Here is a 15758-nt window from a genome sequence, read left to right as displayed (position 1 = left end):
CCCTGTGCGCTTCGTGTGCTGTATCCCGTCCTTCACCGTGAGAACGCAAATGGTAAAACTCCTTCACTGCTGCGCGGGCTGATAACAGTGGTTTGCCCCTGGAAGATCAACCRAGGGAGACAATTTAGCGCTGTAGCCGTCACTTGCTGACTGCCACATAAAAGCTGGACTGGTTATATTTATCATCTGGCTCATTTCGGGCCAAACATATGGCTTTGACGCTTCTGTTTTTTATAGTATCCTATTTTAAGCCCTTAGCGAGACCRTTTAGACCCTTCATTGTCACAGGGCTGATCACAAGATGACACTTAAAGACGTCCACGACTTACACATGATGTATGGGTCTTGAAATGACAGGAGAAGAGGCTGGCTRGTCTGGGGACTGCATTATTCACGTACTTAGCATATAAACAAGAAAGTGTTAAAATACTGCACATCCTCAAGATTTTTAATCAAAATTTCACTGTGAGAATCTTTCCACAAAGATAAAAAGATGAAAGATAAAATCAGCTTCAGTCAGCTTTCAAGGATGAAGATGTATTGCATCAGTCCTTTCACTGGAAAAGATGCAYGTGCCATAATATATAAACTTTAAGTATACTACAGAATTCTTCAGTAGAGTAAGTTGTACTTACTTGGTATGCAGATGACATTTCTGTTAAAACTTCTCATTATTATTGATGATTTCCTGGTATTTAAATTTACATTTCTTATACTGCTGCAAGTCTACTGAATTGTGTTGAAGTGAAAGAGTCAAATTGAACTGAAGGGGATGTCCTCCAGACAGAKGYTGTCAATCCTGAATTTCAGTGGACTGAGCAAAAACATGACAAGTCTTACAAACTGCAGGGGCTGAGTCTTGCTGCAGCCAAACATAATAAAGGGTGTGAAGTGGCACCTAAGATTGTGTGTTGCAGGAAGCAGTTTAACGTTAAACTGACTTTTCAAATTGGAACATTCAGTGCAGTTTCCAGAGTTTCAGTGTGTGTGTTTTGTACATAAGATTCAAGTGAGCATTAGAAGCACTTCATGCTTCATGTCCTCAGTTACTTCAACATACAGGGGTGATCTTTGGAAATATGAACAGCTTGAATGATTTAAAGTATATGCAGTTGTGTAACAAAGGCCTTTTTTTTCCTTAAAAGTGATAAATATTGGTCAAGGCCAACCGTCAGTTATTGTTAATATTTGGCATTGCTTTGTGCTCAGGGRTGTAAAGCAACTTTAGGGAGTGTTTTATTGTTGCAGATACTGAGCTTGCTCACTATCGGAGATACTACAAAGCACATGGCATCTTTATCACCTCTTTAATGACACAGGTTCTCTCAAATTGAAAACATCTGAATTCAGGAATTTGGGCTAGCAGTGGSTGAGTGGTTGATGTGTATCAGCTGGTTCTTGGCCACTCAGAGCTTCTGTTGCTGCKCTGGATATCTTGTTAGCATTTTAAGTGTTATAAAAGGAAAAAAAAAATAGTAGCAGGTAACTCTTGCAGCTGTTTATGGGCTCAGCTTTACAATTTGTATGTTACAGGTCTGAGTTTCTATAACTTGCAGTTCTTACTGCCAATCATGGTGATGTGTGGTGTTTTTGATTCTTCAAGTTCAATTTATGCTTTTACTGAAGTGTCTCTTAAATGAGCCTTAATTATTTGACTTACTCGTAAGAACCTGCTTGGCCAGAGTTAATTAAAAGTTTCAAAACAATATGAATTAATTTTGTGCTTTGTCCAGTTGGTTATCGACCATTGAGAGTTGTGGTTGGAGTGCCCTGGCATTGTTACAAGATTAAACTTGTCTTTCAAGTTTATTTTCATAAATAAAATGCAAAGCTGAGCAGTAATTGTCTCAAAAGCAGCTGTGAGATAGAATAGCAGTGTAAATTATGGGATGGAGGATAGCGTTGTTAAAATTCCCTTGGTGAGTAAAAGAGTACTGCTGGATACTGTCACACCGTAACCTTGATTATCTTCAACTGTATCACGGTGCTTTCTCCAGAAAGGAACTTCTCATCTTCTGCCAGCTCATTATTTACATAAACTGAGCCCTGAATATGAGCTGTTGTTTTTAAATTAAAACCACTCTGCTGCTTTCAGTCTACATCTTTTGCCATGTTTAACTTGAATTTTGAGATTCCAAAATTTTGAAGCTCTGTCTGAAGTCTTATCCTCTGGAGCAGGCCTCTACTTTAATAGATTCTGCCATATTTCTTTAGGAATGGAGTGCTTTCCAAAGTACTTCATGGGAAGTACTGACTCCACCCCTCAGCCTTTAAGAATGGGCATGTTTCCCACTATCTCAGCTTGACCTCCCTTATCTTTTAAACCTGTTTGCTTYCCATTCTGTGTGTTCATTTCTGCTGTTTTTCTACAGTGCAGAGTACATTCAGAGTAGGGTCTATGTGTATGTGGGTCGCTGCCTTGGTGTTTTGCTCACGGGTGGTTTGCTGTGTTTTGTGCCAAGCAGAATATGTGGGATATCAGAGGTGGGAGTTGCTGTGATGTTGAGAGCTGCTGTTAATAACAGCAGCTGCTTAGGGATGAATAAACATGACACTGGCTTCAGCAGCAAGACTTGATTTAAAARATGTCCAACACTTCAACTGAACTGCAGCAGCTTTTGATGTAATATCTATAAACTGAAGTGCTAAACTGCTCAGGAGTTAAAACAACAAATGAACAACTTTGCTAAGTAAAGTTTTCTTCTTTCCTCTCCATCCTCCCTCCCTCACCTTAAGAGCAGGACTTTCTCTTTCAGTCAGATTCATGGTATGTTCTGTATCTTGTTAAACGTCCTTGGTAGGTGCTATACCTAGAAGCCTCCTGGTATGTTTTCCTTGTCCTTGATGAAACCAGCTGTAAAGCTGGATGTGTCCATTTTATTCATGTGTGTGAAATACACAGTCATTCCTGGATGGATGGAGAGACATCTCTGCTACCCTGAAATTCCCATGTAAATTTTCTGGTCAACATTTATTTGCCAGTTACGTCACTGAACAACTGGCACTGAGTCACATCTGCCAGCTAAATCAAGCCATCAATGAATCTTGGGTAGAGTTGATTAAAATCTGAGTGTTTCCTGTGTTAGGCATAAAACATGCATCTTCTGGTATGCAAGGCTTTTGCTAACTGGGATTCTACTTTCAGAATTTCTTGAGGTTGGCAAAAAGCAGCCTGCCCTTGATGTTCTCTATGATGTTATGAAAAGTAAGAAACACCGAACATGGCAGAAAATACACGAGCCGATTATGCTGAAATACCTGGAACTCTGCGTGGATCTCCGCAAGAGTCATCTGGCAAAAGAAGGACTGTACCAGTACAAGAATATTTGCCAGCAGGTATGGCTTTTGCTTTTTATTATATTTACTTATTGCAAATAAGTCAGCTGATACAATCTAAAAGTAACTGATCTCTCCTGAATTAAGATTAACCTGCCTTTTAGAYGTACTTGGGTTTGTAGCATTTTACATTTTAAATATTTGCTGCCTGTTGTGGGTGGAAACATCTTCCCATTTTTTTGCCTTTGGTGTAGGTTAACATCAAATCTTTGGAGGATGTTGTTCGAGCCTATTTAAAATTAGCTGAAGAAAAAACAGAAGCAGCTAAGGAAGAATCCCAGCAGATGGTACTGGACATAGAAGACTTGGATAACATTCAGACTCCAGAAAGGTGTGTGCAGCCTGTCTTTAAAATGTAGCAGTTTACAGAAAGTATCCTTATTTTCATTCACAAAGCTGAGATATAAATGTGGTGGATTTGAAATGGAATATTAGTGGTGTTCTAGAGGTTTTAAAATTAGGGAAACAATAGGAATTTTACATTGAACGAAATCCTAAGTCTTAATAAAGAGAAGTTAAGAAAGGAAGTAGTAAAGAATAGAAAACGTAGGTGCWGTGGGAGTGGTTCTGGAAGTTGGATCACCATTTTCTAGTGTGTGCTCAGGTCTGCATCTCTAGTGGCAATACCAGAGAGAGTTTATTGTGGTAAACTGCTCATTGCTGGTTGATGTAGAAATGCTGTTAATTGTATTAGACCAATGTAATACCTGTATGTGATAACCTCCATTTCTTCTGACCACATGGTGCATATACAAACAAAAGGAAATGTTGCCTTGTACTTGCTTGGTTAACCGATGAGATAATAGAAGAAAGGTCATGAAAGGTACATTCAAGAGAGAATTAATAGGATGGGTAATAAGAACAAAGAATGATAATAGGAAATTAGAAGAAATTACTGAAGTAGAGGATATTTGTCTTGTGTAGGAATAGAGTTGTTGTAGTCAATTAATACTTAAAGATACAGAGTAGAATGCTGTGAGTTTACATGTTAACAGCAAAACTCCGGTAGAAGTTGGTTGCAAAAAAAGAAAAGCTTACAAACCTTTCTTCAATAGGGAGACAGTGCCATTCRTGTTGTTTCCAGTGCCTGAAATTGTTACAGAGGAATCYTCTAATAGTTAAACAGTGAAGATTGCCTGACCTCTCTTTTCCTTGTTCTCCTTTCTATAACACAGGATTAGAGAATGTGTCTTTTTAATCACATTTCTCATCTAAACAAGCACAGTTTCTTTGATGTTTTTTAGGTCCTGTTTTCTAAATTTCTCATACTTTTTTTCTGGATTCACTTATTGATCTCTTGGAGAAGGTATTGGTAACATGTCACGTTTAATAGTGTATATAGGACTGGTACCCAAGGAAGCAAATTAGAGCTGGAAATGGTGCAGTAGAAAARAGTTGAGAGTTTATATTAGAGACAGTTCCAAAAGAATTTTAAAAATGAAGGCTTGGGGAAGATGGTTCTTTGTGAGTCTAASATGTTGAGTAGATTGTTCAGCAGAAAGGCATCATGTGGGACATGGCACTGAATTGGTCTCAGTGTCTTGGGAATGCTTTCCCCAGTCATATTTTTGTGATGAGGGAATGACGTTCTAAATGCAAGATTATCATATCTTACTTCTGACATATTTAATCATTTTCATGTCAGAATTTGTGAAGGATTTAAAATATTAATGTGCGTATTTTGGTTTCTGATGTGTGTGGATCATAACACAGCACCTGTGTCATGTTAACAAAGTGAACTCTGGCAGCAGTGCTGGTGACTAAAAGGRAAGTGTCAGCAAGTACTAAAGTATCTGCATTGGCAGTGATACTTGTCTCTAACAGAGGTACAAGACTCATCTCCCTGGTAGAAAAGGGAAGGTGAAAATCCTGGAGTTAGTTTCCTTTGGCTTACTTGTGAAGGATACAAGTTTCTGATGTCTTACCTCTGGAGCTTGAACATGTCAGTGGTATATGCAGTAGCCAGAGTTTGAAACTTAGAAGTTTGAAATAATTATCTACATCCTTTAAAGGAAATGGAAGCGGTGTGAGGAACCAGTTTSAAAATAAGCAATAGACATTCAGCACTTAGCTGTTCAGATCTGTCCAGTCTCATCTTAGAACTTGATAAGAAAAATGGATGAAAATTGTGAGAAATAAACCACTTTTCTTTTTTCTTTTTCTCTACCCCCGTGTCCTTTTGTGGACAATAGTGTTCTTTTGAGTGCTGTAAGTGGAGAAGACACTCAGGATCGTACTGACCGTCTGCTTTTGACACCCTGGGTTAAATTTTTATGGGAATCCTATAGACAGTGTTTGGATCTTCTCCGAAATAATTCTCGTGTAGAACGCCTGTACCATGACATTGCACAGCAAGGTAGGTCCAAAAGATGGAAACTTGAAGTATTATGATGTGGTACCCCCTCTTAATGGGGAAGGGAAAATCTAAGATTTATAGATGCTCGTGGTCAACAGGAGCAACAGGAATCAGAGCATCTTCAAAAGCTTACAGTTTTATTAGTAAGTGACACGCTTGGCATGGAAATTTGTATGTTAGTCCCTGACCTTCCAGTGTAAGCACATGGCAGTGGGGTTTGGGTAAAGGGGTGGGTGGAAGAAGAGAGGGTTGAATTAAAGAGAGGGATAGAGAGAAAGAATGGGATGGAAAAAGAGAAGGGTCACSAGTTCTGGTTTCAGAGTTGATGCAGCTGATGGGGTGTCCAGGGTCTGGGGTGCACGTGTACCTGGGCTTCTTGGGGGGGGGTGCTTTTTATAGATAAGTTTCTCACTTTTTATGCAAATCAGTTCTCATSCTCAGTCAGTTCTTCTGGACTTTTTTGGAAATGGATTGGAGGGCTTCAAGGGTCTTGGGTGGTCTTGATACCTCTCTACAGTCCGGCCCCACTTGACCTCTCCTGCACTTGTGCTGTCTGTATTGTGCTTATCTCCAGAAGCCAGAGCAGACTGATTTTTGAGAGGAGCTATGGAATTAACAAAAGGTTTTTTTCCTGTATTTCCAGTCATTTGAAAGCTTCATTTGACTTTACCCTATTTAGATGACTTGAGAATTTTTATCCCACATTTTACAAAGCCAAAACCTGAATTCATGCCATTCACAGGATTTTGTTCACTCTTACTTCAAACTAAAAGCTGGAATCAGTGCATAAATTCAAACGTTTTTAAAGAGACTTGAAGTATTTCCTTTGCTCTTTAAGCTTAATATGTAGAAACATCTTCATCYTTTGAGGTGAAGATGAAAATGCTCTGCATTGTCACTTATTGTGTGTGACAGATTGTATCATTTTTGAGATGTCTTGATTGTAAGTGAAGATTCTTTAAATGTACTGATTTACATATTTGAATCCCACTTAGAACTACCATGAAGTCACCATTAGTGAGCATTTTTAATTTACAATATTAATTGTTGCAGCTTTCAAGTTCTGCCTGCAGTACACGCGGAAAGCAGAGTTCCGCAARCTCTGCGATAACCTGCGAATGCACCTGGGGCAGATCCAGCGGCACCATAACCAAAGCACAGCCATCAACCTCAACAATCCTGACAGTCAGTCCATGCACCTGGAGACCAGACTGGTGCAGCTGGACAGTGCTATCAGCATGGAGCTGTGGCAGGTATGCAGCAGGGCTCCCCCGTCGCACTGTGGTCTGCAGCCTTTGCAAAATCTGTTCCACACAGTTCATGTTCCATGGTACATGCAGCAAGGATAAGAGCTAAAGAATAAAGTTTTAATAKCTAGAATATTGAATGCTTAGTCTGGTGTTCCTGCTCAGCATTTCAAACCAAGCTTTGCTGGTAGRACTTYWGTTATTTTTTTGTTTCTCCCCTTGGTTKGTAGCTTGAAAATCTTAATGAAACAAGTTTTCAAAAATACTGGATTCTAAGCAGATCGCTAATGGAGTATATCCAGATGATTTATTAGGAAAGAAGTATTTCATTTCATATAGCTGACAAAACTGAAGATCACTGAGCAGCTTTCAATAGTATTAAATATTTTATACTCTTATAACCTTTAATGAATTTATATTTTTCCTTYTTGGAAGTGTTGTAAAAAACGTCTTGAAAGTAGTGTATTTGGTTGTTTTGTCTTTTTTAGGAAGCTTTCAAAGCAGTGGAAGATATTCATGGACTATTTGCACTGTCTAAGAAACCACCTAAACCACAGCTGATGGCAAATTACTATCACAAAGTTTCAACTGTCTTCTGGAAATCTGGAAATGCTCTTTTTCATGCATCTACCCTTCACCGCCTTTATCACTTATCAAGAGAGATGCGAAARAATCTCACACAAGAGGAGATGCAGAGGTGGGGAAAGATACTTGCTGTGATCTTAGAATCTATTTTTAACCCCCTAGGTTCAAAAATAAGCTAAATTATATCCCAAAAGAAGCAGATGACATGTATGGTTATGAGCAGCCCTGCCTAAATTGGCCAGTACTAATTGCCTCAAAAGAAATCTAGAGCAAGGAGGATGTTTTACAAAGCTACAGCGTAAGTATCAGCAGGTTAGCATTATTTTAGTTAAACTTCCTTCTCTTTACTGACTGAGAAGACAAGCAAGTCTGTGGTTTTGTTTCCTTTTTCTCTTCTGAGTGGTGGTATTTTCTTCACAAGATTTCACGATTTCCTCTCTTGGTGTAGTTGGTGTCTCCTTTGTCACTCCTGGTGTTTTTGCACAGTTTTGCATCATGGATGCTCCTTGTTCCTATCTTGAATTGGCAGATGTATGAATAGCAATTAGTATTGGGARTTGCAGTTCATCTTTTGCACTTCTGCTTTGTCACCAGGATGTCCACTCGAGTCCTTTTGGCCACCCTGTCCATTCCCATAACTCCAGAGAGAACTGACATTGCTCGTCTCCTGGACATGGATGGAATCATCGTGGAGAAACAGCGGCGCCTGGCCACCCTGCTGGGGCTGCAGGCYCCCCCTACACGTGCCAGTCTCATCAATGACATGGTAGGTGCTGAGRTTCAGGTCAGCAGCTTCCTAACATTGAGTCCTGTTCCTTCTAGAGCACTGTGCTTAGGTTTGGGACAGCAATTTAAAAGCTAAAACAGCTGTGTGGTTAATTGGGACTGAATTGCAGATTCACAGGGACTGTTTGGAAATGACAGTGACATGAATGCTTGTGTGCACTAAAGAATCACATTCAATAWTTTTGTGTCTTTTATGTCACCCAAGCAACAAATATTGATCTGAACCTGTGATCTAGAACTTTGGGGTTTTTTTCCGACTCTTAAGTGTTGAATTAACTGAACCAAGTGCTTATTTTTCTGTTTTAAATGTGTTTTGAATAAGCAAGCACAGTTCAGATGTCAAATGCTGGACAATATGGATCTAAGTTATGAAAACTTGCTTGTGTTTATAATTTGAAGGGATGTTAGATTTATCTATCCTCAGACCTCCCCAGATACTCAAAAACATATTAGACATTAAGTCATGGGTATTTTTAGAGAATAAATTACTTGCAGTCATTTGCATGCATCTAAAACTTAGGTTCAAAGCTCATTTTACAATTCAAATTATTTCTTGCAGTACCTCTCCGGTTTGCCTCAAACCCACAATTGAAGGCTTCAGAATTTAATTAGAGATATGTGGTTTTAGTTTGGATGTGGACTTACATTTGTGTATAGTAGGCCTTGTGTCTTAGAAATGGCTGACAATGGTACTCTAGTCTGTTTACCTCGTTTGTTTTTTGTCTACTTTTCCATTTTAAAATACATTTTAAGTGGTATAATGTAGAGTTACTGTCACTGCAGTTAAGAATGTGATAAAAATATATCATCTCCTGTATTGCAATGCACATCTAGTGCCTATTTAACTTGTTGAATATGAAAATCTTAAAGCATGACTATTGGTTAATACTGATTTTATGTTGATATCTTTGGAATTTTTTTGTTGACTGTAGGTCAGGTTCAACGTAGTGCAATATGTTGTCCCAGAAGTGAAAGAACTTTACAATTGGCTTGAAGTAGACTTTCACCCGCTCAAGTTGAGTGCCCGTGTCAGCAAGGTAAGTTTTTTKTAGCTCTCTGTGTATGGTAATTGGTCTCGACAAATAGTCTGTTATTTGACTATTGATTTGGGGTAAATATCAACTAGCTTTCTCTGTGGCCAGATTTTTCAGTAGTAGACTTGATTTGGTGAAGTTCCATTATCATAATATGTATATGATGTCTGATATAGTAAGCCACCTTACTGAAATGGACTGACAGTTCAGTCAGGTCTCTTGGGTATTATTCAGAGCTCTATAAAGGTGCAAAGTTTTGGGAGTGTATCAGAAAGTTTGGTTGCTAGAGATGATACTGAGTTCATTTTGTTTAAAGCTGCAAAATGATAAGACTTTGCACACGTGGGCATATGCAGGCAAGTGGGTTGTGTGCTGAGTGGAAAGATAAACCAGTGACTGGTTTTACTATTAAAAGGTAGAGTATTGGGAGGTAGAATAATGTGAGAGCTGTTGATTAGATTAGTGTAAATTCTRCAGTTGATGAAGCACATCATGTTCTTTTTCTTTGATAGTGGGAACAAAGATATTTGAGGTGCTAAAAAGAACTTGAAGGTAAATTAGCAGTGTGGCAAATGTTGCCAGTACTGTCAGTCGCCTTCATACAAAAACTGTCAGCTCTCCATTGTAACTCAAAGTGTTCTGATTAAAGGATACACTGCAGTATCTGACAAATGTGCTCTTGTTTCATGAGCTGTAAACCAGAAAATGTTACTTTTATGGTGAATTTTGTACAGGTCGTTGCAGAYAGAGTAACTTTTCAGACTTTTGATAGGTTCTGAACTGGGTGAAAGACCAAGCTGAAAAGGAGCCTGAACTGCAGCTGTACATTCCTCACCTGCAAAACAACACCATCCTTCGCCTTCTGCAGCAGGTATGAGTAAAGAAAATGTATGTTTTTAAGTGTAGGTAAGTATACATAAGAAAATGCTTTGGAAACAGATTAAGTTGGAAACTTAAATTCTGAAATAATTCCTCTTTCCATCAGATAGAAGACCATTATGATTTTAAGATGCTCTTTTTCAGTGTATAACCCATATCTTGAGTTTGTGTATAATTTAAATACAGCTGTAGTATCTATATACAGTAGTGGGGTACAGTGGTGTAGGTCTTGTCTGGATTTTCTTCATAACTTACCAAGTTTTTTAAAACTTCTCTTTGAGGAAGGTTGTGAGGGGAGTATTTCACTTTGATTTTTGGGAGTTTTTTTTTAGTGTCTTAAGTTTTTCATAAAATGCACATTTCATTGACCTGCTTTCATTACCAGTGATGAGCAGTGTTATTTCTGGTGTGCTAAAGAAATAGTTGAAGGCTAATTAGCAGCATAGCTGGATGTAGTTACTGCTGCCAGTCTCCTTCATACAAAACAGCCATTCAGGAATGGTATTTATTACAGTACAGAAATAAAATCCTGCAATAGTATTTACACTTACATTAATATGTACACATTCATTGTTGACAATTTAGCAAGTCAACTTTAAGGTCTGTACAACAACATCCATATCTGATTTCTTTCTATTGAGGAAAAATTCCYAATGTTTCTGTTCACATTCAGGTGGCCCAGATTTATCAAAGCATTGAGTTTGCTCGTCTGTGTACCCTGGTTCCTTTTGTGGATGCTTTCCAGCTGGAGCGTTGTATCGTGGATGCAGCCAGGCATTGTGACTTACAGGTGAGTGCTGTGAAATGACTTTGTGGAATGATGTCTGGGTTCATGTGTGTTGCATGGGATGAAAAGAAACTGGTTGACAGTGTGGAGGAAGAAGCAAGAGTGATTTGTCTTCATTGAATCATTAAAAGTTCAGCCTCTTCCAGTGATTTTTTTGTTGTTGCTGTTGTTGGGTCTGTTTTTTTCTGTATAAACCATAAAAAAACTTCTATTCACACTATTTTTCTCCTGCTAATTTAGCATTTCTGATAAAATGGTGCAKCAGAATTTTTTTTCAAGTAATTTCTGCTTAGAGCTTCTGTTGACTCGTGGTTATAGGCAGAGCAGCAGAGAAATTGTTCAATGAATGATACAACCCTTTCTTCCCATCTTTTGTTTTTGCAAAGGTTCGCCTTGATCACACGACCCGGACACTGAGTTTTGGTTCAGATTTGAATTACTGTACTAGAGAAGATGCTCCATTAGGCCCTCAGCTGCAGAGCATGCCTTCTGAGCAGATCAGAAACCAACTGACTGCCATGTCCTCAGCTCTGGCTAAGGCTCTTGCAGTCATTAAGCCTCCTCACTTAATGGTAAGTCGTTTAAAGTCTTACAAAAATGTTGACGAAGCTTATATTTTAATGAATGTGTTTTCTCAGAGTAGATGTACTTTTTACTTACTTTTTTTTGTCAGCCTAGTGGTAGYTAGGTTTTTTGTGCTTGTACAGAAGTCATTCTTGAAAGCACTCAGCTAGTTAGTGTTTGGTCATAACTAAGMTCATGGCAAAATGTACTCAAGAGGCCTGAGTTTAAAATTTCCAGTCTTGCAAATACCAGGTTTAGGACATAGCAAATAATAAGTTTCCCATAGATGAGCATATAGARCTGGGATTTAAAATTTTGCATGCATTTTTGAAAATCCATTTTCCATGCTTCCTTTATTCTGTTTGGAGCAGCTGCTGTTGTGAAAAACATGGAATGCAACTTTACAAAACAAAAGATTCCATGGCTCAAGAACTGACCTGTCCTTGTCACTTCATTTCCTCCTCCCTGAGGCTCTTGGCTTCAAGATCAGACTCACATTTCAGGTTTTCYAGAGCCCTGTAGCAGCAGGGTGTAAATCAGTCTCAGATTTCCAGCATGCTTTGGTTATGGCAAGATAAACCTTCACTTCTTTTTCATTTGTTTTTGGTTTATGAAAGATTTCATAGCAAATACACCAAGTATTTTTTCCATATGGGAAAAAAAAGGCTGATAGCAAGATATCCAGGTTAGATTCTTTCTACAGGTTGAAATACTAAGTAAATATAAAAGCAAAAAGTAGAACTCTATCATGACACCTGATGCTCRCTTCCCTATGTTAGCTTAAACATGTATTAGTTGTTTTATAGTGTTTAAGGTAAAAATACTTCTATGCAGATTTTCCCTTAAAAAGATTTGATTAGTGATTGGTATTAGATTGTCATTTTGAAAGATAAAACATGCTTTAGCTGTACATTCATGGATAAAAATGGCAATTATACTTGACATGTTACTACAGTTAGGAGCTAAATGAAACATAAATGSTGGTCATTACACTTTTAAAATTGGAGAACAGTATCAAGGTTAGTATCAGTCTTTGATTAGAGAAGCTACAGAACAGGTTGATATCYTTTTTTCCTTTACTATTCAGATAAAATCTTTTCACTTGTTTCAAGTGCAGAAAAACTTTACATTTCTGTCACATTTATGATTCACAAAATCATTAAATCCATCCAAAGCTTTTTAAATTTTGCATTTCTGGCACCTCCATTTATGTTGAAATATGTACAGATCTGCAACAAAGTATGGATGTTTCAGTGTTTTTGCTGAATGTGCTAGAAGTGACAAGTTACTAAAAATACCTCTGAGGGTGCTCAGGTTTCAGGAGCAGCGTGGCTGGGGGAATGTGGGGAGCTGATTGATTGGGCTGCAGTGCTTGGCTGCACTGATGGAAATGGGCAGCTCCCTGAGCTGGCACAATAATGCCTCCTGTGAATGTCCACATAGAACTGTGGGGGGACTCTGGGGAATGCTGCAGGGTGAGAATGCTGCTTAGAGAATAGTGTATTCTAGTGCCTAGAAGCCTAGTGCTTTTTATAATGTAATTAACGTGGGTTTAAATACAGTGTTTAAATTGTTGGCTTATTTTTTAATCATCTCACAGATAGTGTTTTGTGTCAATTAGAATATTTTATGTTGTATTAGTGTGTTTGGAAAAYAATAAAACTTTGGAAAATAACAAAAAAAAAGCAGCTTTGTGAAATACAGTATATATGGTGATATGTTTGCAAGCACATACAGAGAAACAATATTGACCCACGTACCCACTGCAGTTAAAGATTTCAGTATCAGTAATAGCTGGGTAATATTTTTGGACAGAAAGATGTGAAACTGTTGTACCTAAGCCATGTTGCAGAATATTGTCTKTTAGAGACAACTGTCTCCATGTGCSCRTGGTTCTGGGCARTTGGTACTACCTTGGATTCCACTTGGATGAGTGATTTGCCATCACAGTTGTACTTCCACTCAGGCAGCAAGTTTGGAGAATAGAATTAACTTTACATTTTCCTTGAGAAGCGTTAGCTGTGCTTTCTTCCCTTCTTAAAGAGTGACTCTCTCTATATCATTGTCTTATTCTTAATTTAAATCCAGCAAGAGAAGGAGGAACAACATCAGCTGGCAGTCACTGCCTTCCTAAAAAATTCCAGGAAGGAACATCAGCGTATCCTTGCRCGTCGTCAGACCATAGAGGAGAGAAAAGAGCGCCTGGAAAGTTTGAACATCCAGCGTGAAAAGGAAGAGCTGGAACAACGGGAAGCAGAATTGCAGAAAGTCMGGAAAGCCGAGGAAGAGAGGCTGCGCCAGGAGGCAAAGGAGAGGGAGAAGGAGCGGATCCTGCAGGAGCATGAGCAGATCAAGAAGAAAACTGTCAGGGAGCGCTTGGAGCAGATTAAGAAGACTGAACTGGGAGCCAAAGCATTTAAAGATATTGATATTGAGGTAGGTGATTAATTGTTGCAGTAGGAAGTTATTTTGTTGTGCTTTCARTGTTACATTGCTGGGCTATCTGAATTTCATGGTTTTACTAGGTTTGTACTGGTCTTGCAAACAGCCTTTCTTAAAAAACTTCAATTCTGGATTTGGATGGGGTCTTTTTTGCCTGGGGGAATTGGTTTTGTTTTGGTTTGTTTTGTGGCATTTGGGGATGGGTTTTTTTTTTTTCATTTTTTGGTTTCCGTCTTCCCCGTCGTTGCTTAAATGGTATCTGAAACACAAAATARACCTTCAGTTCAAATTTTGTAGTATCTGGACAGCATTTCAATTAAGAATAAACATGATGTGATTTCAAAAGATTACCAGAAGATGGGAAAAGAAACTGAGAATGTTTATGAAGCAAATAAATTTAAAAGTTTAAGGGGAAAACKTCAGAGAAGCTTAAATAAATGAATAACATTTGCAAGAAAAAAGTTTGCTTTCTTTTATATTGATAAGTCTGCTTGGTTGYAGGATCTTGAAGAATTGGATCCTGACTTTATTATGGCTAAACAAGTGGAACAGCTGGAAAAAGAAAAGAAGGAACTTCAGGAACGTCTGAAGAATCAGGAGAAAAAGGTACAAAAGTAGGAAGGGTACAGATGTGCATACAATTCTTTGATGAATGTGAACTCTTGGTGCTGGTACATGTATGTGCATACATGTATATAATATTGGTGATGGAAATGTTATAGTTTAAAACTAAAAAAAGGTAGCTGTGTTACAAACCAATGGAGTCTCTGGTTTTGGTGAAAAAAATCTGTTGTAATTAATAGAGTTGATTTGAAAAAGAACCGTTAAGCTGGCTGTGAACTGGGTCTTAGTTGTAATTGGAAAATATTTAGAATAGTCTAAATGTTCCGAGAAGATGATACTGTTATGKTGAAGCTAAACTAATTAACTGTATTAGTCCTCACTGAAACAGAGGAAACTCCTAGAAATTTCTAGAGCCCTCCTAGTTTTTAGGAAAGGATCTGTCTGAAACGTAGGTAGCTCTAAAAGTGAGAAATGTGTCATAATAAATAGAAACAYATGATCTGTGCCAGGTGAAACTCACCCAGGACTTCCTGCTGTATTCAGGAATGAAACAGGAGTTCTGTGATACAGTTGGTGACTTGGGTCWCTCAGAACTGGTTTGATACTAGAAAGTGGCAACTTAGTAAAAAGTTTCCAGTGAGGATCTTTGACACTGCAGGCCTGTAGACTTGCAGCTTATACTGGACAGGGGAGCAAGAAATACATTAAAGAGTAGAATTAGTAGCCACCTGAGTGAATATGATCTACCTGGAAAAGTCAGCACAGCTTCTATAAAAGAAGTGTAAGCCAGGGATTCCTCTTGGAGTTCTCTGAAGCTGTCAAAGAAAACATATGAGTAAGGTTGATCTGATGGGTGTAACTAAGTTGGATTTCCAAAAAAGCTTTTTACAGACTTCTTCAGAAAAATAATCCAACTTAGTAGTGTGACAAAAGAGGGTCTTTGAATTATATTCTGGTTAGATAGATTTAAAAAATTTRTATGGGGAAAAGAATCCCCCAGTCTTTGGCTTTGCATAATAAAATGATGGGCGCCAAACTTAACATTCTTTGCCAGCAGTGAGAACTTGGTTCTTCTGCATTTTGAGCGCTGTCTGCAGCTCTGGTCTCTTATCTCTGAATGGATGCAGTTGAACTGGAAGTTTGACAGGAGGCCAACAAGAATTATCTATGATGTGGAT

General features: G+C 38.3%; 1 protein-coding gene and 2 non-coding genes across 3 annotated transcripts in view; all 3 read left to right on the top strand.

The window, feature by feature from the left end:
* Positions 1 to 301: 301 nt before the first annotated feature.
* EIF3A (eukaryotic translation initiation factor 3 subunit A) overlaps positions 302 to 15758 on the top strand; it is a 28379-nt gene continuing 12922 nt past the window's right edge. Inside the window, exons 1-13 of the mRNA XM_057381651.1 lie at positions 302 to 336; positions 3072 to 3336; positions 3531 to 3667; positions 5529 to 5692; positions 6746 to 6945; positions 7428 to 7636; positions 8119 to 8290; positions 9243 to 9347; positions 10117 to 10215; positions 10897 to 11013; positions 11397 to 11582; positions 13663 to 14010; positions 14518 to 14622. Coding sequence (XP_057237634.1) covers positions 302 to 336; positions 3072 to 3336; positions 3531 to 3667; positions 5529 to 5692; positions 6746 to 6945; positions 7428 to 7636; positions 8119 to 8290; positions 9243 to 9347; positions 10117 to 10215; positions 10897 to 11013; positions 11397 to 11582; positions 13663 to 14010; positions 14518 to 14622 — 2142 coding nt within the window. The remainder of the gene's footprint in view (positions 337 to 3071; positions 3337 to 3530; positions 3668 to 5528; positions 5693 to 6745; positions 6946 to 7427; positions 7637 to 8118; positions 8291 to 9242; positions 9348 to 10116; positions 10216 to 10896; positions 11014 to 11396; positions 11583 to 13662; positions 14011 to 14517; positions 14623 to 15758) is intronic.
* On the top strand, positions 9828 to 9951 carry LOC130582765 (small nucleolar RNA SNORA19). The gene has a single exon (XR_008966339.1). It is a non-coding gene; the product is annotated as a small nucleolar RNA SNORA19 (small nucleolar RNA).
* LOC130582764 (small nucleolar RNA SNORA19) lies at positions 10576 to 10708 on the top strand. The gene has a single exon (XR_008966338.1). It is a non-coding gene; the product is annotated as a small nucleolar RNA SNORA19 (small nucleolar RNA).

Source organism: Malurus melanocephalus, unplaced genomic scaffold (genome assembly GCF_030028575.1).
Source record: "Malurus melanocephalus ecotype Western Australia unplaced genomic scaffold, MMel_1.1 scaffold_519, whole genome shotgun sequence".
NCBI classification, from domain to species: Eukaryota; Metazoa; Chordata; class Aves; order Passeriformes; family Maluridae; genus Malurus; species Malurus melanocephalus.
The sequence above is the reverse complement of the archived record's forward strand: the minus strand, read 5'-3'. Positions and strand labels throughout refer to the sequence as shown.